The following is a 27,121-nucleotide window of genomic DNA, read 5'->3' as shown; positions in this document are numbered from 1 at the left end:
GAGTATATAAAAAAAGTTTGCAGCTAATTTAATCATTGAAATTGGACTAATATGTCACTTTTTCCCAAAATAGGCCAACAAGGATTTTATTCAAGTAAGCTCTGGAACATTTTAAAGGAAAAGTTACTTACTTTCTTTCATAAGTTGCTATACATAATTTAGAAGATTTTAAGCTGCCAATTCATTTTATAAGGCTAGTATAATCTTTATTCAAGAGTCAAATAGGGAAAACAAGAAAAGAAAATAGCAGGTTCATTTTTCATGACTTTAAATAGAAAAATCCTAATGATAATTTTGATTCAGAAAAAAATACATTTTATGAATTTTAGCATCTACATATTATAAATCTTTTTGGCAAAGCTAAAAATTAAAGGTGTTTTCCTTACTTGGTAAAGCTCATACAACAAAAATTTAGCAAGCATTCTACAGAAAGAGTCTAGATGTGACTTGTTTAAGATAGACAGTAACCCAAATTTTCTCTCCCAACATGGCTACAGTTTAACACAACATTGAGGTCCTATATGAACCTGAAAGAAAGGCATAGTGAAAGGAGTTATGGAGAATGGATAGGAAGTGGTCAAAACAAGATTCTTAGCAGATGACTTAATCATCTGCCTAGGAGACAAAGCAGTTAAATCAGAAAGACTATTAAAATACAATATTATAAAGTAAAATAATAATAATTAAAAAAATTAAAAATAATAAAAAATACTTCAGTAAATATGTGAGATAAGAGATAGATCCATGAAAGTTTCAACTAATGAATCCTACATCAACAAAAATCACCAAAAAATAACTTTTTAAAGTTATTATTCATAATACTAACAAAACTCTAAATTATGTAAGAATCAAAAAAGAACACAAAAGATAATTTTAGAAAAAAATTTGAATAAAAAGCAGACAAGATATTCTGAATACATGGAGAGATATTTTATACTTTTGTATTGGATGACTTCAATAATAAATATATGAACTATCCCCAATTAAATCAGAAATTCAATGAATTTTAATTAAAATTCCATTTAATTTATTTGAAGAGCTTGCATTAAATTTCATATGAAGAATACAACTCCACTAATAGTTAAATGAAAGTAAAAATAAAAAGGGAGGATTTGTTTCACTGCTTATAAAGACTATTTAAAATCATAGCTTTTTTCTAAAATGTATTGTATTAGCACAAGGACAAGAAAATAAGGGGAAAAAAAGTCAGCAACAGATCACAATACATTCAGGACTCGAATTTGAAATATAGTTGGTACCATTAATTCACTGGGACAAATGAAATTCTTTAGTAGTTTCATGGAACATGGACAAGTATGTAGAGAAAAATAAAATTGGAATCCTATCCAAAAGGATGAATGACTTAAATTTGAAAGAAAAAAATATAGAAGAAAATGTAAGACAATACTCTGTGACCAAAGGTTGGAGCAGAATTTTCTAAATCAGTTTTTTAAAGTACACTTCATAAGGCAATAAATAGATAGATGCATACATATGTATATATACATAATGGATGGATGATAGGCAGATGGATGGATGGATAGACAGATAGTGTCCTTCATTGCATTCTTGTTTGACACATTCATGGCCTAAATAAGATCCTGTGACTCTTTCAGGCTTGTTCTGAGCTCAGTCTCTGACTATTTTGCTGCCATGTTTACAAGTGATGTTTGTGAAGCCAAGCAAGAGGAGATCAAGATGGAAGGCATAGACCCCAATGCTCTCTGGGACCTTGTCCAGTTTGCATATACAGGTACAGTAAATGGATTATAATTTTATGTTAATATCTTGTGAATTTTAGAATTTTAATATATGTTTTAAAGCTAAAAAAGAAAAACTGCTTAGCTTGTATCAGTCTTCTTTTTTCAGTTGAGACACTAACAGAGAAAAATCAAACCACATTTTCCTTTGTCAACGAAATGACCAATGTTAATTATATATAAATGTTCTACTCTCTCCCACAAATAATTTATAATGATTTTTAAAAAACTGGTTTATAATAATAGTCAATGGAATGAGTTTGGAAGGCAGAAAAGAGATTATTAATTATTAAATATGAGTTTGTTTATGTCCAAACTTAGAGCATTAGGAAGAAAAGCTATAATTTTCTTTCTTTTAGGAAATGATGGGTTCAAATAATTATTTTATCCTTGTAACATGTTTATTTCAGTATTAAAACCTTCACAGACAATTTAATGTGAACTTGACAAACAGCTTAAAAAGGAAAATGAAGACACTTAGAATTGTGAAAATGGCTAATTTTTAAAGCATTTTTTCTTTTTTCTGATCTATTATGTTCTTTTGTTGGCCTTTGCACCATATTATATTTAGCACAAATAATTTTGCTAATTTAGCAAATAACTGTTAAATGCTACTCAATGTACAAGTATTAGCTGTGCCTCTGGAGAATAAACTAATGAATAAACCATGTCTTTGCCCTCCAGAAGCTCACAGTCCACATGGAGGTAAAAAGTTAGACAAGGGATAAATATGATAGAATTCCAAATGTTAAGAGGAAATTAGAGGGCATAAACCTGCTATTTAGAGCATTATTATGACTCACATTTGTTTAAAGCATTTTAATAACTTTCAAGGTTAGTAAGAGAAGGGGATGCATTATACTAAAATCTTGTGATAGAAGCAAAGGCAAATAGTATGGATTGGTGTAATATTTTTAGAAGTGACAGGTAGTTCGTTTTGCCCTAACTCTTGATCATAGTGTGAAATGAAGAAAGAAAGAGAAGTTAGAGCCTGATTACCAAAGCAGCAAGGCCCTAATTAAAGGAGCTGTGTTTTTGCAGTACTTCTGGTTACAGGGAAATGAGAGATGGCATTGTGAAGATCAGACTTTCCTGGTGGCTCAGTGGCAAAGAATTCACCAGCAAATACAAACTTGATCTCTGGGTCAGGAAAATCCCCAGAGAAGGAAATGGCAACCCACTCCAGTATTCTTACCTGGGAAATCCTATGGACAGAAGAGCCTGGCAGGCTACAATCCATGGTGCTGCAAAAGAGTCACACACAATTTAGTGAATAAACCACTATGTTGTGAAGATTAGCCACTAGAACCAGACACTATAGAAGTAGTAGGAATCTGTTCTCTTGGAGAATTTAGCTTCTCACAAAGAGAAGTTTACTATTAATGTTATACTTACTCAGTAAAATAAACCTCTTTGGGGGGAAAAAATACACATGTTCTGGGTACTTGAATCTCAAGGCAGCAATGTGATGGAAAGACTTATACATTTTCCAGCCTCAGTAACTTTTAAATTACATTTTGTCAAAGCAAATATTGCAGTGGACAAAGTTAATCAGGTAAGCACAAGGCTGTTGCAACAGGGGAGTGAGATCAGAATTCAGTCTTAATTTTGCTGAAACAAAGGGTTAGGGGAGTATTTTTAAGTTCTGGGGTAAAAGAGAGCACAGGCCATTGCTTGTTGGCTTTACCTAGAAGAAAAGTAAACTGTCTCCTCTTTGTGACAGAAGGCAGTTTCACAACTTGAAGCAAGGTGCCCACTCAAATTCTGCTCTTTCCATTCCACAAAAATAGAGATATATGAGTGCTATTTCCCTTGATGTTGGATTTTCAAAGAGATGGCTTTCAGGTCCTTGAGAAAAATCTTCCTGTTGTATAACTGGAAAGAAGCCAGTTTTTTCTTTTTAATAATTTTCATCTTAAAGAAGCAGAGGAAGATTTATAATTATAAGTTTTCTAAAGCAAATGCTCCAAGAAAAGCGAGATCAAAGGCTTCGAGTCAAGAAGTAGGCTGTTTAAATTTTAGTGAAGCTGAGGGGGCTTTAAGACCATCTTGTTTGATTTCAAATTGCAAGCAGCTTGATATAATGATATAAAAGATTGCTGACTTTCCCAAGCAAGAGACAAATAACATAATCACACTACTGTTTCCTAGAAAGGGAAGAATCATTTTAGGAATCCTTCTACAAACATAAAGACATAGATCCAACACTTACAGCCTCTATGGCTTCTTGGCAGCCTTGCATTCCTCGAGCGAAAAACTAGGTCAAAAGACACTTATCATTGTGCAACAGAAAGTTGGAAGGTGTTTCAAAGCTTCCTGCTGAATATAATGACCCAGATTTGGCTCTGCTTTGTAGAGGGCAGACCAGATACAAAGCTGCCTTTTGGTTACCTCTGCCACTCTGGCCTTTGCTCATATTAATATATCCATACCTACCTCAAGGTTGATAAATTTCCAGTTGTTATAGAAATGTGCTAGATGAGCTAATAATTTGCATCATAATATTGCACAATATTGGGGGTTAGTCATAATAGAAAGTGTGTACCTTTTTTAAAATATATACACAATGTAAGAAATGATAACAACAGTAGAGATCAAGTAAACAATGATACTGAAAAGAAAGACTAAGAGGTATCTCTGTATCTAAGAGATAAGAGGTGTCTATTTAGCTAGCCAACTAGCTGATCTCTAAGGTTTTCCTTTGTAGAAGGCTAAAAATAAACACATCTCAGAAAAGGAGAAAGAATGAATGAGCAGTGAGATTCTTAAAGGGTCATCCAATGATAATATTTTCTTGAATTCTGAAGTTTGGGTAGCCTCAGAGAAACTAAGGAGGTTCAACTGTCTCAAGAAGTCACAGTTAATTATTAGCTGTCTAGTTCTGCATCCAGTAGAGATGGGTAAGTGTACTTTAAAATGATTTAAACAATTTCCTTGAGTCTGGAGAGTCTTTTAGGTTTGAAAGAACCGTGTGTAGCTATTTTTATAATCTCATTAAACATTTAAGAGTGAATAGGTAAACTTCCTTGGAAGAATTAACTGAGATAAGCTTCAACAATTATAGAGTTCAATAATTTTTGACTTGAACAAAGAGGAAGCATTCTTTAAAGAATTCATGTGGTAAAGTTTGTAAGAAGTATAAGACATTCTCTCTATTTACCTTTCTTTTTTTTCTACTCCATCAAATTAGAATGAGAAGAAATGGGATCAGGAGTGTGGTAGCATTTCATTAAGAACCAAAGCAAATATTTAGAATTTTTATTTTTTCCCTAGTGATTAGAAAGAGTGACCTGGATAAATAAATAAATGAGTGATGAATAATAGCTCAAATGAAATTAGAATTTCTTCTAAAGGAAAAATATATAATAATATAAAAGTTAATATTAGCAATATGTAAGATAGAATAAAAAAGCCAATAAGGTATTTGTGTTGACAACATTAAAGAAAATGTTCTTGAAAATATGAAGGGTAAAGATATAACTTATAAAAATAACAACTAATTATTACAGTATTAAAACTAGCTACTTAAAATAAAAGTCACTATAAGGTCAATTTTTTTTTTTTTTACATCTATAATAGTTCAGTAATAAAAAGAAAATGAAGTTTATACCAGTGTTAGAAATAATTGTATATCTAGCAAGAGAGTTCCTATTGCCTTTCTAAATTCTTGATTAACTTTGATTTATTCTTTTTAAAACTTTCTATTGAATTTTATTTATTTTTTTAAATTAGGAAATATGAGTGTGATCTTAGTCATTTACACAGAACAAAAGCCTATTTAGTAACTGTGTATGTTATAAATGTTCTTTAAGCAGTGTCTTAAATTTAAAGTTTGAATATTTAATTAAATCCAGAGAGTATGTAATTCTGCAAGCTAATGATATAAAAGTTTTTCAAAATCAAAAAATAACTTGGTTAAAAATATTTGAGCACTTGTTGTCTGAAGATGGTCACACTAGGGACTACAAAATGAAACATAAGTTGAAACACTAAAATGACATAAACCTTTAAATAAGTTTAGTAATTGATAAATTTATTGGAGTGAAGCAGCTCTTTGCTTTTCTTCTTGAAACTGGTAAGATCTATGTATCACCATCCACTTACTGGCATTCTCAGTTGTATAGCATGAAATGACCTTAAAAAAATAATTTTTTTATGTTGTTCTGATTTTATTTATTTATTACTTTACAATATTGTATTGGTTTTGCCATACATCAGCATGCATCTGCCACGGGTGTACATGTGTTCCCCATCCTGAAACCCTCTCCCATCTCCCTCCCCATACCATCCCTCTGGGTCATCCCAGTGCACCAGTCCCAAGCTTCCTGTATCATGCATTGAACCTGGACTGGCGATTCATTTCTTATATGATATTATACATGTTTTAATGCCATTCTCCCAAATCATCCCCCCCTCCTCTCTCCCACAGAGTCCAAAAGACTGTTCTATACATCTGTGTCTCTTTTGCTGTCTCGCATACAGGGTTGCTGTTACCATCTTTCTAAATTCCATATATATGCGTTAGTATACTGTATTGGTGTTTTTCTTTCTGGCTTACTTCACTGTGTATAAGAGGCTCCAGTTTCATCCACCTCATTAGAACTGATTCAAATGTATTCTTTTTAATAGCTGAGTAATACTCCATTGTGTATATATACCACAGCTTTCTTCTCCATTCTTCTGCTATCCTTTCAAAGAACCAGCTTTTGGTTTTGTTGATTTTCTCTATGGTCTCCTTTGTTTCTTTTGCATTTATTTCTGCCCTAATTTTTAAGATTTCTTTCCTTCTACTAACCCTGGGTTTCTTCACTTCTTCCTTTTCTAGTTGCTTTAGGGGTAGAGTTAGGTTATTTATTTGACTTTTTACTTGTTTCCTGAGGTACCCCTGTATTGCTATGAACTTACCCCTTAGCATTGCTTTTACAGTGTCCCATAGGTTTTGGGTTGTTGTGTTTTCATTTTCATTCATTTCTATGCATATTTTGATTTATTTTTTGATTTCTTCTGTGATTTGTTGGTTATTCACAGTGTGTTGTTCAGCCTTCATATGTTAAAATTTTTAATAGCTTTTCTCCTGTAATTGAGATCTAATCTTACTGCATTGTGGTCAGAAAATATGCTTGGAATGATTTCAATTTTCTTGAATTTACCAAGGCTAGATTTATGGCCCAGGATGTGATCTATCCTGGACAAGGTTCCATGTGCGCTTGAGAAAAAGGTGAAATTCATTGTTTTGGGGTGAAATGTCCTATAGATATCAATTATGTCTAACTGGTCTATTGTATCATTTAAAGTTTGTGTTTCTTTGTTAATTTTCTGTTTGGTTGATCTATAATCCCTTATGATTATACAGTGGAAGTGAGAAATAGATTTAAGGGCCTAGATCTGATAGATAGAGTGCCTGATGAACTATGGAATGAGGTTCATGACATTGTACAGGAGACAGGGATCAAGACCATTCCCATAAAAAAGAAATGCAAAAAATCAAAATGGCTGTCTGGGGAGGCCTTACAAATAGCTGTGAAAAGAAGAGAAGCGAAAAGCAAAGGAGAAAAGGAAAGATATAAGCATCTGAATGCAGAGTTCCAAAGAATAGCAAAGAGAAATAAGAAAGCCTTCCTCAGGAATCAATGCAAAGAAATAGAAGAAAACAACAGAATGGGAAAGACTAGAGATCTCTTCAAGATAATCAGAGATACCAAAGCAACATTTTATGCAAAGATGGGCTCAATAAAGGACAGAAATGGTAGGGACCTAACAGAAGCAGGAAACATTAAGAAGAGGTGGCAAGAATACACAGAAGAACTGTACAAAAAAAGAGCTTCACGACCAAGATAATCATGATGATGTGATCACTCACCTAGAGCCAGATATCCTGGAATGTGAAGTCAAGTGGGCCTTAGAAAGCATCACTATGAACAAAGCTAGTGGAGGTGATGGAATTCCAGTTGAGCTATTCCAAATCCTGAAAGATGATGCTATGAAAGAGCTGCACTCAATATGCCAGCAAATTTGGAAAACTCAGCAGTGGCCACAGGACTGGAAAAGGTCAGTTTTCATTCCAATCCCAAAGAAAGGCAATGCCAAAGAGTGCCCAAACTAGCGCACAATGCACTCATCTCACACGCTAGTAAAGTAATGCTCAATATACTCCTAGCCAGGTTCAGTAATACATGACTTCCAGATGTTCAAGCTGGTTTTAGGAAAGGCAGAGGAACCAGAGATCAAATTGCCAACATCCTCTGGATCATGGAAAAAGCAAAAGAGTTCCAGAAAAACATATATTTCTGCTTTATTGACTATGCCAAAGCCTTTGACTGTGTGGATCACAATAAACTGGAAAATTCTGAAAGAGATGGGAATACCAGATCACTTGACCTGCCTCTTGAGAAATCTGCATGCAGGTCAGGAAGCAACAGTTAGAACTGGACATGGAACAACAGACTGGATCCAAATAGGAAAAGAAGTATGTCAAGGCTGTATATTGTCACCCTGCTTATTTACCTTATATGCAGAGTATACCCTGAGAAATGCTGGGCTGGAGGAAGCACAAGCTGGAGTCAAGATTTCCAAAAGAAATAGCAATAATCTCAGATATGCAGATGACACCACCCTTATGGCAGAAATTGAGAAGGAACTAAAAAGCCTCTTGATGAAGGTGAAAGAGGAGAGTGAAAAAGTTGGCTTAAAGCTCAACATTCAGAAAACGAAGATGAGGATAGCTGGTCCAATCACTTCATGGGAAATCGATGGGGAAACAGTGGAAACAGTGTCAGACTTTATTTTGAGGGGCTCCAAAATCACTGCAGATGGTGATTGCAGCCATGAAATTAAAAGACACTTACTCCTTGGAAGAAAAGTTATGACCAACATAGATAGTATATTGAAAAGCAGAGATATTACTTTGCCAACAAAGGTTCATCTAGTCAAGGCTATGGTTTTTCCAGTGGTTGTGTATGGATGTGAGAGTTGGACTGTGAAGAGAGCTGAGCACTGAAGAATTGATGCTTTTGAACTGTGGTGCTGGAGAAGACTCTTGAGAGTTCCTTGGACTGCAAGGAGATCCAACCAGTCCATCGTAGAGGAGAACAGTCCTGGGTGTTCATGGGAAGGACAGATGCCAAAGCTGAAACTCCAGTACTTTGGCCACCTCACGCGAAGAGTTGACTCATTGGAAAAGACCCTGATGCTGGGAGGGATTGGGGGGAGGAGGAGAAGGGGACGACATAGGATGAGATGGCTGGAGGGCATCACCAACTCGATGGACATGAGTTTGAGTGAACTCCAGGAGTTGATGATGTACAGGGAGTCCTGGCGTGCTGTGATTCATTTGGTCTCAAAGAGTCGGACACAACTGAGTTACTTCACTTTCACTTTTCTCTTTCATGCATTGGAGAAGGAAATTGCAACCCACTCCAGTGTTCTTACCTGGAGAATCCCAGGGACGGAGGAGCCTGGTGGGCTGCTGTCTATGAGGTCGCATAGAGTTGGACATGACTGAAGCAACATAGCAGCAGCACCAGCAATGTTACTGAACACTATGTCTGACTAATATGAGAGGGAATGATGTTTATATGTACTTATGTAATTTCCAGGTAGTTTGAAAAATGTGAACTTCCATTGTCCTAGCATCAACTGTCATAAAATAACAATTTTTTTTTTTTGAGGAATGTTATTGACATGTACACACTGCCATATTTAAAATGGATACACAACAAAGACTTACTTTATAGCACAGGGAACTCTACTCAGTATTATATAGCAAGCTAAACGGGAAAATAATTTGAAAAAGAATAGATACATCTGTATGTATAACTGAATGACTTAGCTGTATACCTGAAACTAATACATGTTCTAATAAGTATATATATGCTTTATAAGCATGTAGATTACATACTTTAGAAAGCATGTAGATACCACCCCAATGGGGAACAGTGATTGTTTATTTAGCACAAATTAAAATATCCTAAGGCTTGGACAGGATAGGCTAAGGCTTCACTTTCAGAATTTTGCAGTTTTAGGTATAACTTTGTTTTATTTTTGTATTTAATTAAGAATTATTATTAAAAATACTGCAGAAGTTTAATATTTATTATTTTAGGATGTTTCACACACATCTTAGTTATGTCTCATGATATTCAAGTTTATTTTGATATTGGGAAAGCTGTAACACCAATTTCATATGTTTCTAAATAATACATATCTTTGAAAATACTCCTTTAGTTGAATTTTGACTATGGCTCAATACCTTGTATTTCTAACTTGAAACAGCTGATAGTCTTTGTAGACTGTATCTAAAAACAACTAAATGCAATTAAAAACAATAAAGGAAAAAAAAACAAGGAAACAAAACAACTGCAACTTTACTGCACCCTTCTTCAAATTTCTATAAATTACCATTGTTTATGGTTCACCATCTTTATGAGGAGTTACTTTTTTTTCATGCTTGAGAAAAGAAATTTATAATGAGAACCCTAAGCACTTTAATTTTAAATGCTTTGTCTTGTTCAGGTAAAAGATGGTAAAACTTCCCATAAGAAAAGCAAGTTTCAGCCATAAAGTAGATTGCCTGCTCAAGATATCCAAAAGGAGCACCTTATCTCTGACCCTTTAGATTGTGTGCTTAAACTCTCTTCTCTGGCACCTTGTTGCTACCTCTGAACTCCCTTTACATTCCTCAACCAGAGAAAACACTATCCAGATGGTGTTCATGTGAATCTTATGTCTGATGCATGTTCAAACTCCATCTTTTCTTCTTTGGAGAAATGTTAATGCAGAATAGAAAAAAAAAAATTTACTAAAGAAAATCTAGATTAGTAATGGAAATGTAGTCCTGTGAGAAGAATTATAAAAAATCACTTTGTGCATGTATGTCAAGTTACTTCAGTTGTGTCCAGCTCTCTGCAACCTGATGGACTGTAGCCCACCAGACTCATCTGTCCATGGGATACTCCAAAAGATCACTTTACATTTACTTAATATGTATCATTTTTTATTTTTATGCATTTATGTCCACGAAGAGTAGCAATACTTTGAAATATATGTCATTAATAATTATAAGTTTTTCTGGGCAATGTAGTCTATAATAAATGGGCATTTTTTATACAATATGATTTTTTGAATTTTGGGGCAGATTATTTTATTTATCAAATTAAATTAAACATATTTAAACCTGAGTACAAATATTGCTTTTTATACTTATTTAATTTAAATTTTCTATTTCACAAAAGGACTTCAAGCTAAAATAGTTAAATAAGACCATCTGTATATCTTCTTTGGAGAAATGTCTGCTTAAATCTTCTGTGCATTTTTTGATTAGGTTGATTTTTTCATATTGAGCTGCATGAGTTGTATGAATATTTTAGATATTAACTCCTTGCTCATTGCTTTGTTTGCATTTTTTATTTTGAGTGTTTGTTTCCCCCCCCCCCAACCCCATTGAGAGTTGTTCTGTTTTGCTTATGCTTTTCTTTGCTGTGGGAAAACTTTTACATTTCATTAGATCACATCAATAAAAGGTATTTCTGTGATTTATGTCAAAGAATGTTCTGCCTATTTTACTCTAAGAATTTTATAGTGGTTGGCCTTATATTTATGTCTTTAATTCATTTTGAGTTTATTTTTGTGTATGGTGCTAGGGAGTGTTCTAATTTCACTTGTAAGCATGTCAGTGCCCAAATTTCCCAGCTCCACTTATTAAAGAGCCTTGTCTTATCTCCATTGTATGTTTTTGTTTCCTTTGTCATAGATTAGGTGGCCACAGATGTGTGGGATAATCTTTGGACTTTCTATCCTGTTCCATTGGTCAATAGATCTGTTTTTGTCCAGTGCCATGCTGCTTTGATTACTGTAGCATTGCAGTGTAGTCTGAAGTCAGGGAGCCTGATTCCTCCAGCTCCATTTTTCTTTCTTAAGATTGCCTTATCTAATCAGATTCTTCTGTATTTTCATACAAATTGCACAACTCTTTGCCCTAATTCTGTGAAAAATGCCATTGGTGATGTGATAGAGATTGTACTGAGTCTGTAGATTGCCTTGGGTAGTATAGTCACTTTCAAAAAAAAGACATTTGCTGTTCAGTCTCTAAGCTGTGTCTGACTCTTTGTGGCCCCATGGACTGTAGCATGTCGGGTTCTCTGTCATCCCACTCTCTCCTGGAGTTTGCTCAAATTCATGCACATTATGTCAATGATGTCATCCAACTATGTCAACCTCTATTGCCCTCTTCCCCTCCTGCCTTCAGTCTTTCCCAGCATCATGGTCTTTTCAAATGGGTTAGCATCAGGTGACCAAAGTATCAGAGCTTCAGCTTCAGCATCAGACATTACAATGAATATTCCATGTTGATTTCCTTTAGGATTGACTGGTTTGATCTCCTTGCTGTCCAAGGGACTCTCAAGAGTCTTCTCCAACACCACAGTTCAAAAGCATTAACTTTTGGTGCTCAGCCTCCTTTATGGTACAACTTTCACATTTATACATGACGACTGGAAAAGCCATAGCTTTGACTGTACAGACCTTTGTCATCAAAGCAATGTCTCTGCTTTTTAATATTCTGTCTAGGTTTGCTATAGCTTTTCTTCAAAGGAGAGAGCATCTTTGAATTTCATAGCTTCAGTCACTATCCACAGTGATTTTGGAGCCCAAGAAAATAAAGTCAGTCACTGTTTCCATTGTTTCCCCATCTGTTTACCATGAAGTAATGGGACCAGACACTATGATCTTAGTTTTTTGAATGTTGAGTTTTAGGCCAGCTTTTTCACCCTCCTCTTTCACCTTCATCAAAAGGCTCTTGAATTCACTTTCTACCATTAAGGTGGTATCATCTGCATTTCTGAGATTAAGAAGACATACTAATTTCAAAAAAGCACATGAAAAGATACTCAGCATCAATAATTATTAGAGACATGCAAACCAAAACTATAGTGAAATATCACCTAACACTGGTCAGAATGATCATCATCAAAAAAAATTTGCAAACAGTAAATGCTAGAGAAGGTGTGGAGAAAAGGGAAACCTATTACACTGTTGGTGGGAATGAAAATCGACACAGTCACTATGGAGAACAGTATTTACAATGGCCAGGACATGGAAGCAATCTAAATGTCCATCAACAAAGGAATGAATAAAGAATACATGGTATATATATTCAATATAATATTACTCAGCCATAAAAATTAAAAAAAATGGGATGATTCTGTTTGCACCAACATGGAGGGATCTAGAGATTGTCATACTGAGTATAGTAAGTCAGAAGAGAAAGACAGATATCATCTATCACTTATATATGGAATCTAAAAAATGGTACAAATGAACTTATTTATAATACAAAATAGAAGTAGGTTCATAGATGTAGAAAAATCTATGGTTACATGGAATAAGCGATGGGAGAGAAATATATTAGAAGATTGGGATGGCCATATACTCACTACTATATATAAAATAAATAATTAATAAGAATCTCCTATGTAGAACAAGGAACTCTACTCAGTACTCTATAAATGACCTATATAAGAAGAGGATCTCTAAAAAAGAGTGGATATATGTATACGTATAACGCTCACTGTGCTCTAGACCTGAAATTAACAGACTATTTTAAATCAACTTTACTCAATAATAATATATATATATATATATATATATATGAAGAAATTGACATGTTAGTAATATATACATGGATGTTCTAGGTAGCATTCTGGGAAAGGATTTCATGCTTACTTGAGAATCAGTTGTGTACTCACTAATACTTGATAGCTATTACACTTCTCATTCATTGGAATAAAAAATTGCTGATTGTAAATATAGATTCTTAGATGTGATGATCTCAATGAAAATATGAATGCAAATAGTCAGAAAATGAAGATAGTAATCTCTGAAACTTATCTATACTGAAGACAAAAAGGAAATTAGACAATAACATATTAAGCATATTTTAAGAGCCACTATAGCACTCCAAAGAAAAGTATCTGTTAAATAAACAAACAAAAACAATCTGACAATTCAGAAGCCCCAGTGTACAGAGTGCATAGGATGGCCTCTTGCACAGATAGGATAGTTAACTCCCAATATAGGCAGATGGTCAGAGAACAAAATGTCAAAACTGCAGACTTTTTAAATCCCAGTACACAACCATCCAAGTTAGTACCTAAAATATATACTCACCCAGGATGGAGCAACTTTGAGGTTAACTTCAGTTCAGTCTGCTTCTTTGAGAACCTGTGGTAGGTAGCAGCATGTAGGTATTGTTGCTGTATATCTAATGAGAAGTTGTATTCTCTTATTCTTTTCCCTTGCAATCTACCTTATATTTTCTAGACTGAAGTAGAGCAATAAATGAAGAAAAAAAATCTAATAAGCCATTTACAGAAGCCATAGGATAATAACAATCCTTGCAGTTTTGCTCTTAGGTATCCATGGTTTATAAAACTTTTTGAAATTCAAGTAAAAAGACCTAATAGAAGGCATTCAAATTCAAATCTGTAATATCCATAGAATGATTTGAATCCTAAATGTCTTAAAATTCAGTTTGCATTCATAGAAACTACATACCAATATTTTGTTTTAACTTCTCAGTCACTAAGACAAAGAAAAAAGGCTAACAGCTATGCTATTAAAATCAAAATTAATATTTACTCAACAGAAACACAGCTTACTGATATTAATATCTGAGAGAAATATTTTTGTGTATTTGAATACTTGAAAACCAGAATGGTGTTCTTCAGACATCTTCACTAATGTCTCAGGAGTAGATATTATAATGCATTATGGAACTGTTTTTTCTGTTGTCTGATTTGAATTCAAAAGATAATGTCCAGAAGCACAGATTACTAATAATTTCAAGTATAAAACAATAGGATATTAAAATCCTTGGATCAAACTCTCTTGGATTCAAAAAACATTTAATTTGAAGAGATTATTGTTCAGTCGATCAGTCGTGTCCTACTCTTTGTGACCCCCATGAATCGCAGCACGTCAGGCCTCCCTGTCCATCGCCAGCTCCCAGAGTTCACCCGAACTCATGTGCATCGAGTTGGTGATGCCATCCAACCATCTCATTCTCTGCAGTCCCCTTCTCCTCCTGCCTCTGATCCCTCCCATCATCAGGGTTTTTTCCAATGAGTTAGCTCTTTGCATGAGGTAGCCAAAGTATTGGAGTTTCAGCCTCAGCATCAGTCCTTCCAATGAACACCCAGGACTGGTCTCCTTTAGGATGGACTGGTTGGATCTCCTTGCAGTCCAAGGGACTCACAAGAGTCTTCTCCAGCACCACAGTTCAAAAGCATCAATTCTTCGGCGCTCAGCTTTCTTCACAGTCCAACTCTCACATCCATACAAGACCACTGGAAAAACTATAGCCTTGATAGACAGACCTTTGTTGGCAAAGTAATACCTCTGCTTTTTAATATGCTATCTAGGTTGGTTATTGTTACCTATGCTGAAATTAAGTGTACACTTTCCATGTAAAGATGTCCTAAAGTATTAAACTTTGCAATGGCCAAATGAACATATATGTGATAGGTTTGACATATATGTTCCCAAATTATGTTGCCTAAAGTAGATGATTGGATAACTTGTATAACTATGAGTTGATCATTTTTTAATATGTATTTTTGTTTTGCTCATAGCCAAAATTTGCTTGAGTGTTGAGTGGGAGACTGCTTTAGGTTAAGCTCTATAGCAAGTCCTTGTATTGCATGGACTATGGAAATAATTCTATGTAGTTTATTAAGGACAGAAGAGGTGGCAAAAATACACAGAAGAACTACACAAAAAAGATCTTAATGACTCAAACAACCAAGATGTTTTGATCACTCACCTAGAGCCAGACATTCTGGAGTGTTAAGTCAATGGGCCTTGGGAAACATCACTACGGACAAAGCTAGTGAAAGTGATAGAATTCCAGTTGAGTTATTTCAAAGTCTAAAAATTAGTGCTACTAAAATGCTGCATTCACCCAAATCTTCCCACCCTCTCCCGATTTGGGAGAATGGCAATGAAACATGTGAAATGTCATGTATGAAACGAGATGCCAGTCCAGGTTCAATGCACGATGCTGGATGCTTGGGGCTGGTGCACTGGGACCACCCAGAGGGATGGTATGGGGAGGGAGGAGGGAGGAGGGTTCAGGATGGGGAACACATGAGAAATAAAGGAATAAAAAATTAAAAAAAAAAAAATGCTGCATTCAGTATGCCAGCAACTTTGGAAAACTCAGCAGTGGACACAGGACTGGCAAAGGTTAAGTTTTCATTCCAATCCAAAATAAAGGCAACGCCAAAGAATGCTCAAACTACTGCACAATTGCACTCATTTCACATGCTAGCAAAGTAATGCTCAAAATCCTACAAGCTATGTTTCAACAGTATGTGAACTGAATTTCCAGATGTGCAAGCTGGATTTAGAAAAGGCAGAGGAACCAGAGATCCAATGCCAATATCTGTTGGATCATCAAAAAAGCAAGATGTTCCAGAAAAATATCTACTGCTTTATTGACTATGCCAAAGCCTTTGACTGGGTGGATCACAACAAACTATGGAAAATCCTTAAAGAGATGGGAATACCAGACCACCTGACATCCCTGCTGAGAAGTCTGTATGCAGGTCAAGAAGCAACAGTTAGAAATGTTAGAAACAGGACAACAGACTGGTTGTTTCCTGGTTGTATTTCCTGGTTCCAAATCAGTAAAGGAGTACATCAAGGCTGTATATTGTCACCCTGCTTATTTAACATATACAGAGTACATCATGAGAAATGCTGGGCTGGATGAAGCAGAAGCTGGGATCAAGATTGCCAGGAGAAATATAAATCACCTCAGATATTCAGATGACATCACCCTTATGGAAGAAAGCGAAGAACTAAAGAGCCTCTTGATGAAATTGAAAGAGGACAGTGGAAAAGTTGGCTTGAAATTCAGCATTCAGGAAACTAAAATCATGGCAATCCGTCCCATCACTTCATCGCAAATAGGTGGGGAAACAATGGAAACAGTGACGTACTTTACTTTGGGGAGCTCCAAAATCACTGTAGATGGTGACTGCAGCCATGAAATCAAAAGACACTTGCTCCTTCGAAGAAAAGTAATGACCAAACTAGACAGCATATTAAAAAGAGGAAACATTACTTTACCAACAAAGGTCCATCTAGTCAAAGCTATGGTTTTCCCAGTAGCCATGTATAGATGTCAGAGTTGGACTATAAAGAAACCTGTGTGCTAAAGAAATGATGCTTTTGAACTGTGGTGTCAGAGAAGACTCTTGAGTCCCTTGGACTGCAAGAAAATCCAACCAGTCAATCCTAAAGGAAATCAGTCCTGAATATTCATTGGAAGGACTGATGCTGAAGCTGAAACTTCAATACTTTGGCCACCTGATATGAAGAACTGACTCATTTAAAAGACTCTGATGCTGGGAAAGACTGAAGGTGGGAGGAGAAGGGGACAACAGAGGATGAAATGGTTGGATGGCATCACTGACTTGATGGACATGAGTTTGAGTAAGCTCTGGCATTTGGTAATGGACAGGGAAGCCTAACGTGCTGCAGTCCCTGGGGTCACAAAGAGTCTGACACGATTGAGCAACTGAACTGAACTTACTTTTCTCCTGAGAAACCTGTATGCAGGTCAAGAAGCATCAGTTAGAACTGGACATGGAGCTATGGACTGGTTCAAAATTGGGAAAGGAGTATGTCAAGGCTGTTTATTGTCATCCTGCTTATATAGCTTCTATGCAGAGCACATCTTGTGAAATGCTGGCTAAATGAATCACAAGCTGGAATCAAGATTGCCAGGAGAAATATCAATAACCTCTGACATCCAGATGATACCACCTTTATGGCAGAAAGTGAAGAGGAATTAAAGAGCCTCTTTTGAGGGTGAAAGAGGAGAGTGAAAAAACCAGCTTAAGACTCAGCATTCAAAAACATATATGGCTATGGCTGATTCATGTTGATATTTGGCAGAAACCAACAAAAATCTGTAAAGCAATTATACTTGATTAAAAAAGTAAATAAGTTAAAAAAAAAAAAAAAAGCTAAGATGCTGGCATCTGGCCCAATCACTTCATGGCAAACAGATGCGGAAACAATGGAAATAGTAACAGGCTTTATTTTCTTGGACTCCAAAATCACTGTGGACAATGATTGCAGCCGTGTAATTAAAAACACTTGCTCCAAAAAAAAAAAAAAAAAAAACAACAAAACTTGCTCCTTTTAAGAAAAGCTATGACCAAACTATACAGCATATTAAAAAGCAGAGACAAAACTTTGCCAACCAAGGCTCATATAGTCAAAGCTATGGTTTTTCCAGGAGTCATACATGGATGTGAATTGAACCATAAAGAAGGCTGAATACCAAAGAACTGATGTTTTTTTTTTTTTGAATATTGAATTTTTAAAAGTTTTTTTAAAATTTTATTTTATTTTTAAGCTTTACAATACTGTATTAGTTTTGCCAAATATCAAAATGAATCCACCACAGGTATACCTGTGTTCCCCATCCTGAACCCTCCTCCCTCCTCCCTCCCCATACCATCCCTCTGGGTCGTCCCAGTGCACCAGCCTCAAGCATCCAGTATCCTGCATCGAACCTGGACTGGTGTTTTTGAACTGTAATGTCGAAGACTCTTAAAAGTCTTGAACTTCATGCAATTCAAATCAATCCTAAAGGAAATAAACCCTGAATATTTTTTGGAAGAACTGATGCTGAAGCTGAAGCTCCAATATTTTCGTCACCCAGTGCAAGCCAATTTATTGGGAAAGACTAATGCAGGGAAAGATTGAAAGTAGGAGAAGAATGGGATGATAGAGTACAAGATGTTTGGATGGCAGAAACCAATACAATATTGTAAAGTAATTAGCCTCCAATTAAAATAAATAAATTTAAATTAAAAAATTAAAAAAGAAACAACCTTAGGAATTTATTGGTATAAATAAGTAAATTCTAATCATTTACATAATCTGTTCTCAAAGAGATAGAGCATAACTCCCTGTTCCTTAAGTGTGGCTGTGCATTAGTACTTTCTTCTAGAGAGCGGAAGAGTTCTTTAGCATTCAGAAACCTGACAAACACTACTTCTCCCAAGTAATCAAAATTGATATCAACAGTGATGTCATGCTGATAATTTGCACCCTTGATATGATGTGATGAGCCCCAAAGCTCATAATATCAATGTAATCATAATTAAACAAATCCCAATTGAGGGACCATCTACAAAATAATTAAATAGTACTTCAAAACTGTCAAAGTCATCAAAAACAAGGAAAGTCTAAGAAACCATCACCTCCAGTGTTCTTGCCTGGAAAATCCCACCTACAGAGAAGTCTAGCAGGCTGTAGTCTTTAAGGTCAAGAAAGGGTCAGACACAACTTAAGACACTAAGCAAACAAACAAAAGGAAAAAAAAAAACTGTCACAGCCTAGGGTTTCCTAAGGAAATATAATGACTAAATGAAATATGATACTCTACATGGGATCCTGGAACAGAAAAAAGGACAATAGGTAAAAAATAAAACAGCATATGTGAGTAAAGAATGAACTTTATTTAATAACAATATAACAATGCTATTTCATTAATATATGGATCATATATATTAACTAGGAAAAACTAGCATATGCTATATGAAAAATGTCTGTGCTACCTTTGCAAATTTATGTAAATCTAAAGAATTTTAGGAAAAAAGTTATTCTTTAATCCTTTATACATTTCTAAACTATCATTTTTTTACTTTGCTTTAATTCTAATGTAGCAATGATATATTTTTTTAATGAAGAAACATGGAGATAGATGACAGATGGATAGGCTATTTTAATTTACTTTATGTATTTTATAGGCAGTTCTTGCACTTACAAGGTAAAATGTATTATTTTTTTCAAAATAACTGACTTAATGGATGAAATATGGTTGTACAGCACAGTTGCTAGAATACAGCTTGTCTATTAAAAATGTAAACAACATAGTTTCATATTCTTCTATAACAGTCACAATTTTCTTCCCCTTATATTTTGCATATTTTCACTCCAGTACAGAGTAAATTTAAGTATATTCCCTTTTAGGAAATCAGAGTTTGAGTCTACTTGTATGTGTTTGGATTAGTCAGTAGCTTTAGCATTTATTTAATGTGAGGTAAAGGTAGCACTGGACATGGAACAACAGATTGATTCCAAATAGGAAAAAGAGTACATCAAGGCTGTATATTGTCATCCTGCTTATTTAACTTATATGCAGAGGACATCATGAGAAATGCTGGGCTGGAAGAAACACAAGCTGGAATCAAGATTGCTGGGAGAAATATCAGTAACCTCAGTTATGCCAATGACACCACCCTATGGCAGAAAGTGAAGAGGAACTCAAAAGCCTCTTGATGAAAGTGAAAGAGGAGAGTGAAAAAGTTGGCTTAAAGCTCAACATTCAGAAAACGAAGATCATGGCATCCGGTCCCATCACTTCATGGGAAATAGATGGGGAAACAATGGAAACAGTGTCAGGGTTTATTTTTTTGGGCTCCAAAATCACTGCAGATGGTGATTACAGCCATGAAATTAAAAGACTCTTACTCCTTGGAAGGAAAGTTATGACCAACCTAGATAGCATATTCAAAAGCAGAGATGTTACTTTGCCAACAAATGTCCATTTAGTCAAGGCTTTGGTTTTTCCAGTGGTCATGTATGGATGTGAGAGTTGAACTGCGAAGAAAGCTGAGTGCTGAAGAAATGATGCTTTTGAACTGTGGTGTTGGAGAAGACTCTTGAGAGTCCCTTGGACTGCAAGGAGATCCAGCCAGTCCATTCTAAAGGAGATCAGTCCTGGGATTTCTTTGGAAGGAATGATGCTAAAGCTGAAACTCCAGTACTTTGGCCACCTCATGCGAAGAACTGACTCATTGGAAAAGACTCTGATACAGGCAGGGATTGGGGGCAGGAGGAGAAGGGGACGACAGAGGATGCGATGGCTGGATGGCATCACCGACTCGATGGACGTGAGTCTGAGTGAACTCCAGGTGTTGGTGATGGACAGGGAGGCCTGGCGTGCTGCAATTCATGGGGTCGCAAAGAGTCGGACATGACTGAGTCACTGAACTGAACTGAACTGAACTGAAAGGTAGCACACATTGGAGGTAACCTATTCAAAACTCAGTACCTTCTTACTCCACCAGCCAACTCAACAGAGAGTGATTCTATTGATACAATTTGTGTAGGGTTAAAATCAATGACTGAGGTTTTACCTCATTGGTAATTATTGGTTAATTATTGCTGATCATTTTATGGTCATGTCATAAAATTTTTTCTTAGGCAACATAAAGAAGGGCTTTGGCTGAGCGCCAAAGAATTGGTGCTTTTGAACTGTGGTGTTGGAGAAGACTCTTGAGAGTCCCTTGGACTGCAAGGAGATCCAGCCAGTCCATTCTGAAGGAGATCAGCCCTGGGATTTCTTTGGAAGGAATGATGCTAAAGCTGAAACTCCAGTACTTTGGCCACCTCGTGCGAAGAGTTGACTCATTGGAAAAGACTCTGATACTGGGAGGGATTGAGGGCAAGAGGAGAAGTTAACCCCTGATGTGGTAATATTTGGAGATGGGAACTTTGGGAGGTGACCAGATCATAGGGTGGAGCACTCATGAAGGAGATTAGTGCATTTATACTAGACGCCAGAGAGCTCCCTCATCCCTTCAGTCATGTGAAGTTACTGTGAGAAGGGGGCTATCAGTAGGAAATTGGACTCCCACTCAGGGTGTGTTAGTGGTACCGAATCCACCTGCCAATGCAGGAAAATCAAGAGACTTGTGCTTGAACCCTGGATCGGGAAGATAATCTGGAGGAGGGCATGGAAATCCACTCCAAGATTCTTGCTTGGAGAACCCTGTGAACAGAGGAGCCTGGTGGGCTAGAGGCCCTAGGGTTGCATAGAGTTGGACGTGACTGAAGCAACTTAGCATGCAGACATGGAATCTGAAGCTGCCATGATTTTGGACTTCCAGCCTCCAGGTCTGTAAAAAATAATTTTCTGTTGTTTATAAGCCATCCATTCAATGGTATTTTGTTTTAGCAGCCTGAATGGACTAAGACACTTGGGATAATATTTTTAAGATTCATTCATGTTATAGCATGCATCAAAATATCATTCCTTTTTATAGCTGATATTCCATTATATGTAATTTACATACCACATTTTGTTTATAAATCTATCCATTGGTGGACTTTTGAATTGTTTTCCCCTTTGGCTCTTATGAATAATGCTACTGTTAACATTAGTGTACAGGTATCTAAGTCTCTGGTTTCAATTTTTGGGGGGGCATATACCTAGGAATAGAATTGCTGGATTATGTGATAATTACATGTTTAACTTTTTGATGAATGGTTGGTTTTAAGTTTTTAAGTTTTCTTCTGCATTTTTCAGATTTTTTCTACTGAGCTTGTATTATTTTTAGCATTAAAAAAACATTTATTTTCAAAAAAAAAAAAAAGGGCTTTGGGGAACTTTTAGTAAAGATATCTTCACTGATTCAAAAGAACTCTACATGAAGGGATATTTTCTCTTCTGATGGGTGTTTTCTTGTCTGAATTCAAAGTTTAAAACTATGGCAACTATGAGATAAACAGCAAGACTCTTGAGAAAATGGCAGTTTCCTGATGATGTGTTGAGCCTTAACAATTAATCAGCTCTCATCCTTTGGACTTGTCAAGGAAGATTATAAATGTTTCCTTATTATTTAAGAAAAAAATTTCTCATGTTTTTCTACTGCTATAGTTATCAGCTTCTTAATTATTTCATTTGCCTATCAGATATTTTAAGCTAATTTTCAGTGGCACCTAAAGTAAAATCATATAGGCTTTACCTCTCAGTAAGTGTTAAAGCCCTTTGTGAACAGTAATGCCTTAAAAGTTGACTTAGTGGATGTATAGAATTGCTTTTTTTCCCCCCATTAATGCCAGTTGTATCTTTTTTAGGTTCACTTTTTTTTTTTTTTTAAGATCACCTGGTTTATTGAGAAAAGTTCATAATAAAACTGCAACTGCTATTTTACAACTTACAAAATAATTTGATATATAAAATGAATTGGTTTTCATTATGTACGTACAAATAGTAAAAAAATAATAATATTCCATGTGATATATCATATTTGCAAGTCAGAGAAATCCCACATTCCTGAATTATCCTGTTAAACGTTTTACATCAGATATTTTTAATCTGTTTACCAAGGGAAACCAGGTTTTTAACCATATTTAAATTTTTGCTTACAGTTGCAATCTATCAAAAGCTGTGTCTACGTATCAAAGATTTGAGTAAATCTGGTTAGGTTTCTGTTTTTCCCAGATGGAATGGGTTGGGTCTATTAAGGACTGAGGAGAAGAAGATACTGGTAAAAATTGTCAGTGACTAAATATTCTAAAACAAACGCAAAAAAATTTTTTTTCAAGCCTTTGGCTATTCAAAGAAGCAAAATTGGCTCCTAAATGCGTGTCATTTGTGATAATTTCTAATGAATATCATGAATAATTGATTTGGGGCTAAGCTTTCCATTAACTTAATATGACATCTAGGAAAGTATTCTTTCATGGCCAAAACCTGTTGCAGTAGTATGGCCTCCTTAAGCAGTGAAATCTTAAGATGAAATTTTCTCTTTTAAAGTGGTTCATAGGATGGGGGTGTGGTAGAAATCTACTAGTAATTCTGTGCTCTTTGGTGTCTATATGCTCTAGACCAGAGTAGACTGGATGAAAAAATGGACTGGTCTAATTCATTATGACCTTTAAGTAGTATTAGGTTGTTCAGTAAAGCATTAGGTTCACTTTTAAGTCAAATACTTAGCAGATTTTTGCCTTTCTACCATCTAAATGTGCCAGCAAAATAGCCAGGTTATAGATACAAAGTAGATCAGGCATGAGATAACTCAATTTATGTGCATTCAAGCTCAACACTAACTATATTCCACTTATGCCTTCTGGCTTTTACAAATGTATCCTTTCATTGGATATATTCCAAGTTGAAAAAAATGGAATATTTTTGACTCTTTGAAACAAACAATGCTTACATCCTCCAAATTTACATCCAAAGTTATCACTAAGTAACTTTTAAAAATTAGTCTGCAGATAACCTGTAAAAATTTAGTTTCTCCCTTTCTTTCTTTTTTAACAAGAAAGATTGGTGAAATGTCCTGCAAATATTTTACCTAAATTATTATAAAGTACAATGTTAGAGCCAACATTTAAATTTGGATTGAATATTTTTTTATTATATACCCTATAACTTATTTCACTGTGTAATACCTATGAAACACTTTGATTTGGGAAGGTAAACATACTAACATGGACATACACACACACACACACACACACACATACACCATTTTATATGTTAGGCTTACACTTATAAGATTTTTTTATACAGTACTTTGGTCAAGCATTATAAATTGACAATAGTGTATATGAAGTTTCCATGATCATAATAATATGACCTATATATTGTAAGCTAAAGAAAAAAAGAACATATAACCACAATTTCTCTAAATTATAATATCCTATCTTTGTGATTTTGTTAGTAAAGTTTGAATTAAAACCATCAGAAAGTATTTACAGTTAGTAGTCAACTCAAATTATCTTAGTTAACATTTGAATATTCTTTTTAAAGTTTTATTAATGAATAATTAACATTCAATGAGCAACACATACATAAGGTGTATAATGTGATACTTTGACATGTGTATACATGTAGAAAGGCTTCCTTAGTAGCCCAGATGGTAAAGTATTTGCCTGCAATGCAGGAGACACAGATTCGATCCCTGGGTGGGGAAGATCCCCTGGACAAGGAAATAGCAACCCACTCCAGTATTCTTGCCTGGAAAACTTCATGGATAGAGCAGCCTGGTGGGCTATAGTCCATGGGATCACCAAGAGTCAGACATGACTGAGCGGGTAACACACAAACATGTAAAACCATTACCACAATCAGGATAAGGAATATATCTGTCACCTCTTTTCATGATCCATTTTGTTGCATCTACTCATCCCTCCCCATGCTCAGGTACTAATGATCTGATTTGTGTCACTCATAACTGATATGTTTAGATGTTTAAGAATTTTAATTAAACTGGATCACAAAGTTTTTTTTGGCTGATTTTATACATTCAGCATAATATTTCACTCAGCATAATTAACCAAGATATTGCACATACAATAGTTCTAAATTATTACTGAACAGTAGTACAGTAAATGAATAGATTACAATTTGTTTTCCCATTCACTTGTTGTTGAACATCTAGGTTGTTTTCAGGGTTTGGTCATTACAAGATAGATCTACTATAAGCATTCGTGCAAAATGATTTATATAAACATATTATTTTATTTCTCCTGGGTAAATAGTTAAGAGTGGGATGACTAAGTCATTTAAAAAGCAAAATTGTATAAAACTATTTTCCAAAATGGTTATACCATTTCATATTCCCATCAGCAGTCCTAATGCATGTGTAGTGGTATTTCACTGTGCTTTTCACCTTACATCCTCTTAAATACTAATTATGTTGAGCATTTTAGAGTCATGTATCTTCTTTTGTGGACTGTCTGCTTAGATCACTTACCCATTTTTTATAAGCATTTTTGTATAAGCTTTATATAATAAGATTTTTATTATTATTGAGTTTGAGAGTCCTTTATGTATTCTAGACACAAGTACTTTATCAGATATATGATTTTGCAAACATTTTTTTCCTAGTTCATGGTTCATCTTTTGTTCCTTGACTACTGTCACTGTAGTGATTTTTAACATTTTTTTCCTGTAGATTATGCCTTTTGACATTTTATATTAGAAATAATTAACTTAAAGTTATAGAGATTTCTTAGAGAAGATTTATAACTTTAAGTTTTAAATAGAGGACGATGGTCCATTTTGAGTAAATTTTGTGTATTGTGTAGACTAAAATATAAGTTTTAGTACCTGGATATCTGCTTATACTGATTATTCAAAGACTGTGCTTTTTCAATTGAATTGTTTTTGTTCCTTTGCAAAACTTTATATATTATTGGTTGTATTTTTAGAATCCATTTTTTTCTATTGATCTATTTGTCTATATTTAGACCAATAGCCATAAATCTTAATTACTACAGCTGTATAAAATGTCTTAAGATCTATAGTGTCATTTCTACATTTGTTCTTTTTCAAAAAACATTCTTGGTTGTATTTATATATGAACTTTAGAATCAGTTTTGCAATTTCTACAAAATGTCTGCTTGGGTTTTGAATATAATCATAATAAACCTATAGATTAATTTGGGGTCAGTTGCAATCCTGATAGTATTGTATCTTCCAGCCTGTGGACACAGTATATCTCAAACTTCACCCATCACCTCAACTATTCTAATTAGAAAGCTGTATTGGGATATCCTCAAGACTAACACTCCAGGTTTGATGATTCATGAGAGGATGACTCACAGGACTCAGCATACAAACCAATGGTTCTGATTTGTTTATATCAAAAAGACTCAGAGCATAATGAGGATAGGGAAATAGTGTACAGTGTATAGTCTTGGGGCAGTAGTCTTGGGGCAATCAGGAGCAAACTTCCAAGGTCGGCATTTCAAATGGAATAGTACAGGGTACACTTAATTTCCTCTGCAATGAATTGTGACAAAGTCTGTGAGTTGTTATCAGCAAGGGAGAGTTTTTACTGAGGCAGCTTTTGCTTAGTATATGCCAAAATTCAAGACTCCCAGAAAGAAAACAGTTGTTAAGCATAAGCCATAATGTTTACACGAACAGTTTAGGCACAGTGAGCCATATATACTACTGAATAGTGGGAACCCTCTTGAAATCTAAGTTTTCAGATACCAATCAAGGGCAAATCTTGCGAGCATGCCTTTTCAAGGAGAGCAGTTCAGACTTGCTGTGTTAATTTGTTAATTCTTTCTGCACATATGCTACTGAGACCAATAATCAATTAAAATTAAAGTCACTCTTCTAATGTTCTGAAGTCACAGTAAAAATAGAATCTATAAAGATCATATCATCTGAATGTATCCTTTTTAAACTGATTTTCACATGATTAGTGTTAAAAAAAACAAGCATCTTTTTGATAATCATTGAAAAATTTTAGATACAGTTCCTCCAAAGATATAAAATCATGACAAAATTTTAAACACATATATTTATGTATATATAATTGTTGTGCTTATAATCAATAGTAAATAATAACAGATCTTATTGTACACATTTTATCTTCCCTATATCTTATATTTTTATTGATATAAGTGTGCTGCTGCTGCTGCTGCTAAGTTGCATCAGTCGTGTCCGACTCTGTGTGACCCCATAGACAGCAGCCCACCAGGCTCCCCTGTCCCTAGGATTCTCCAGGCAAGAACACTGGGAGTGGGTTGCC

General features: G+C 35.0%; 1 protein-coding gene across 2 annotated transcripts in view; it reads left to right on the top strand.

The window, feature by feature from the left end:
• The window catches only part of KLHL1 (kelch like family member 1), a 539,840-nt gene that overhangs the window by 223,940 nt on the left and 288,779 nt on the right, over positions 1-27,121 (top strand). For both annotated transcript variants that reach the window (XM_070380850.1, XM_070380849.1), the window contains one exon: positions 1,617-1,753. In XM_070380850.1, coding sequence (XP_070236951.1) covers positions 1,617-1,753 — 137 coding nt within the window. The remainder of the gene's footprint in view (positions 1-1,616; positions 1,754-27,121) is intronic.

Source organism: Bos mutus, chromosome 12 (assembly GCF_027580195.1).
Source record: "Bos mutus isolate GX-2022 chromosome 12, NWIPB_WYAK_1.1, whole genome shotgun sequence".
In the NCBI taxonomy this organism is placed as follows: domain Eukaryota; kingdom Metazoa; phylum Chordata; class Mammalia; order Artiodactyla; family Bovidae; genus Bos; species Bos mutus.
This window is presented reverse-complemented; position numbering and strand designations above follow the sequence as displayed.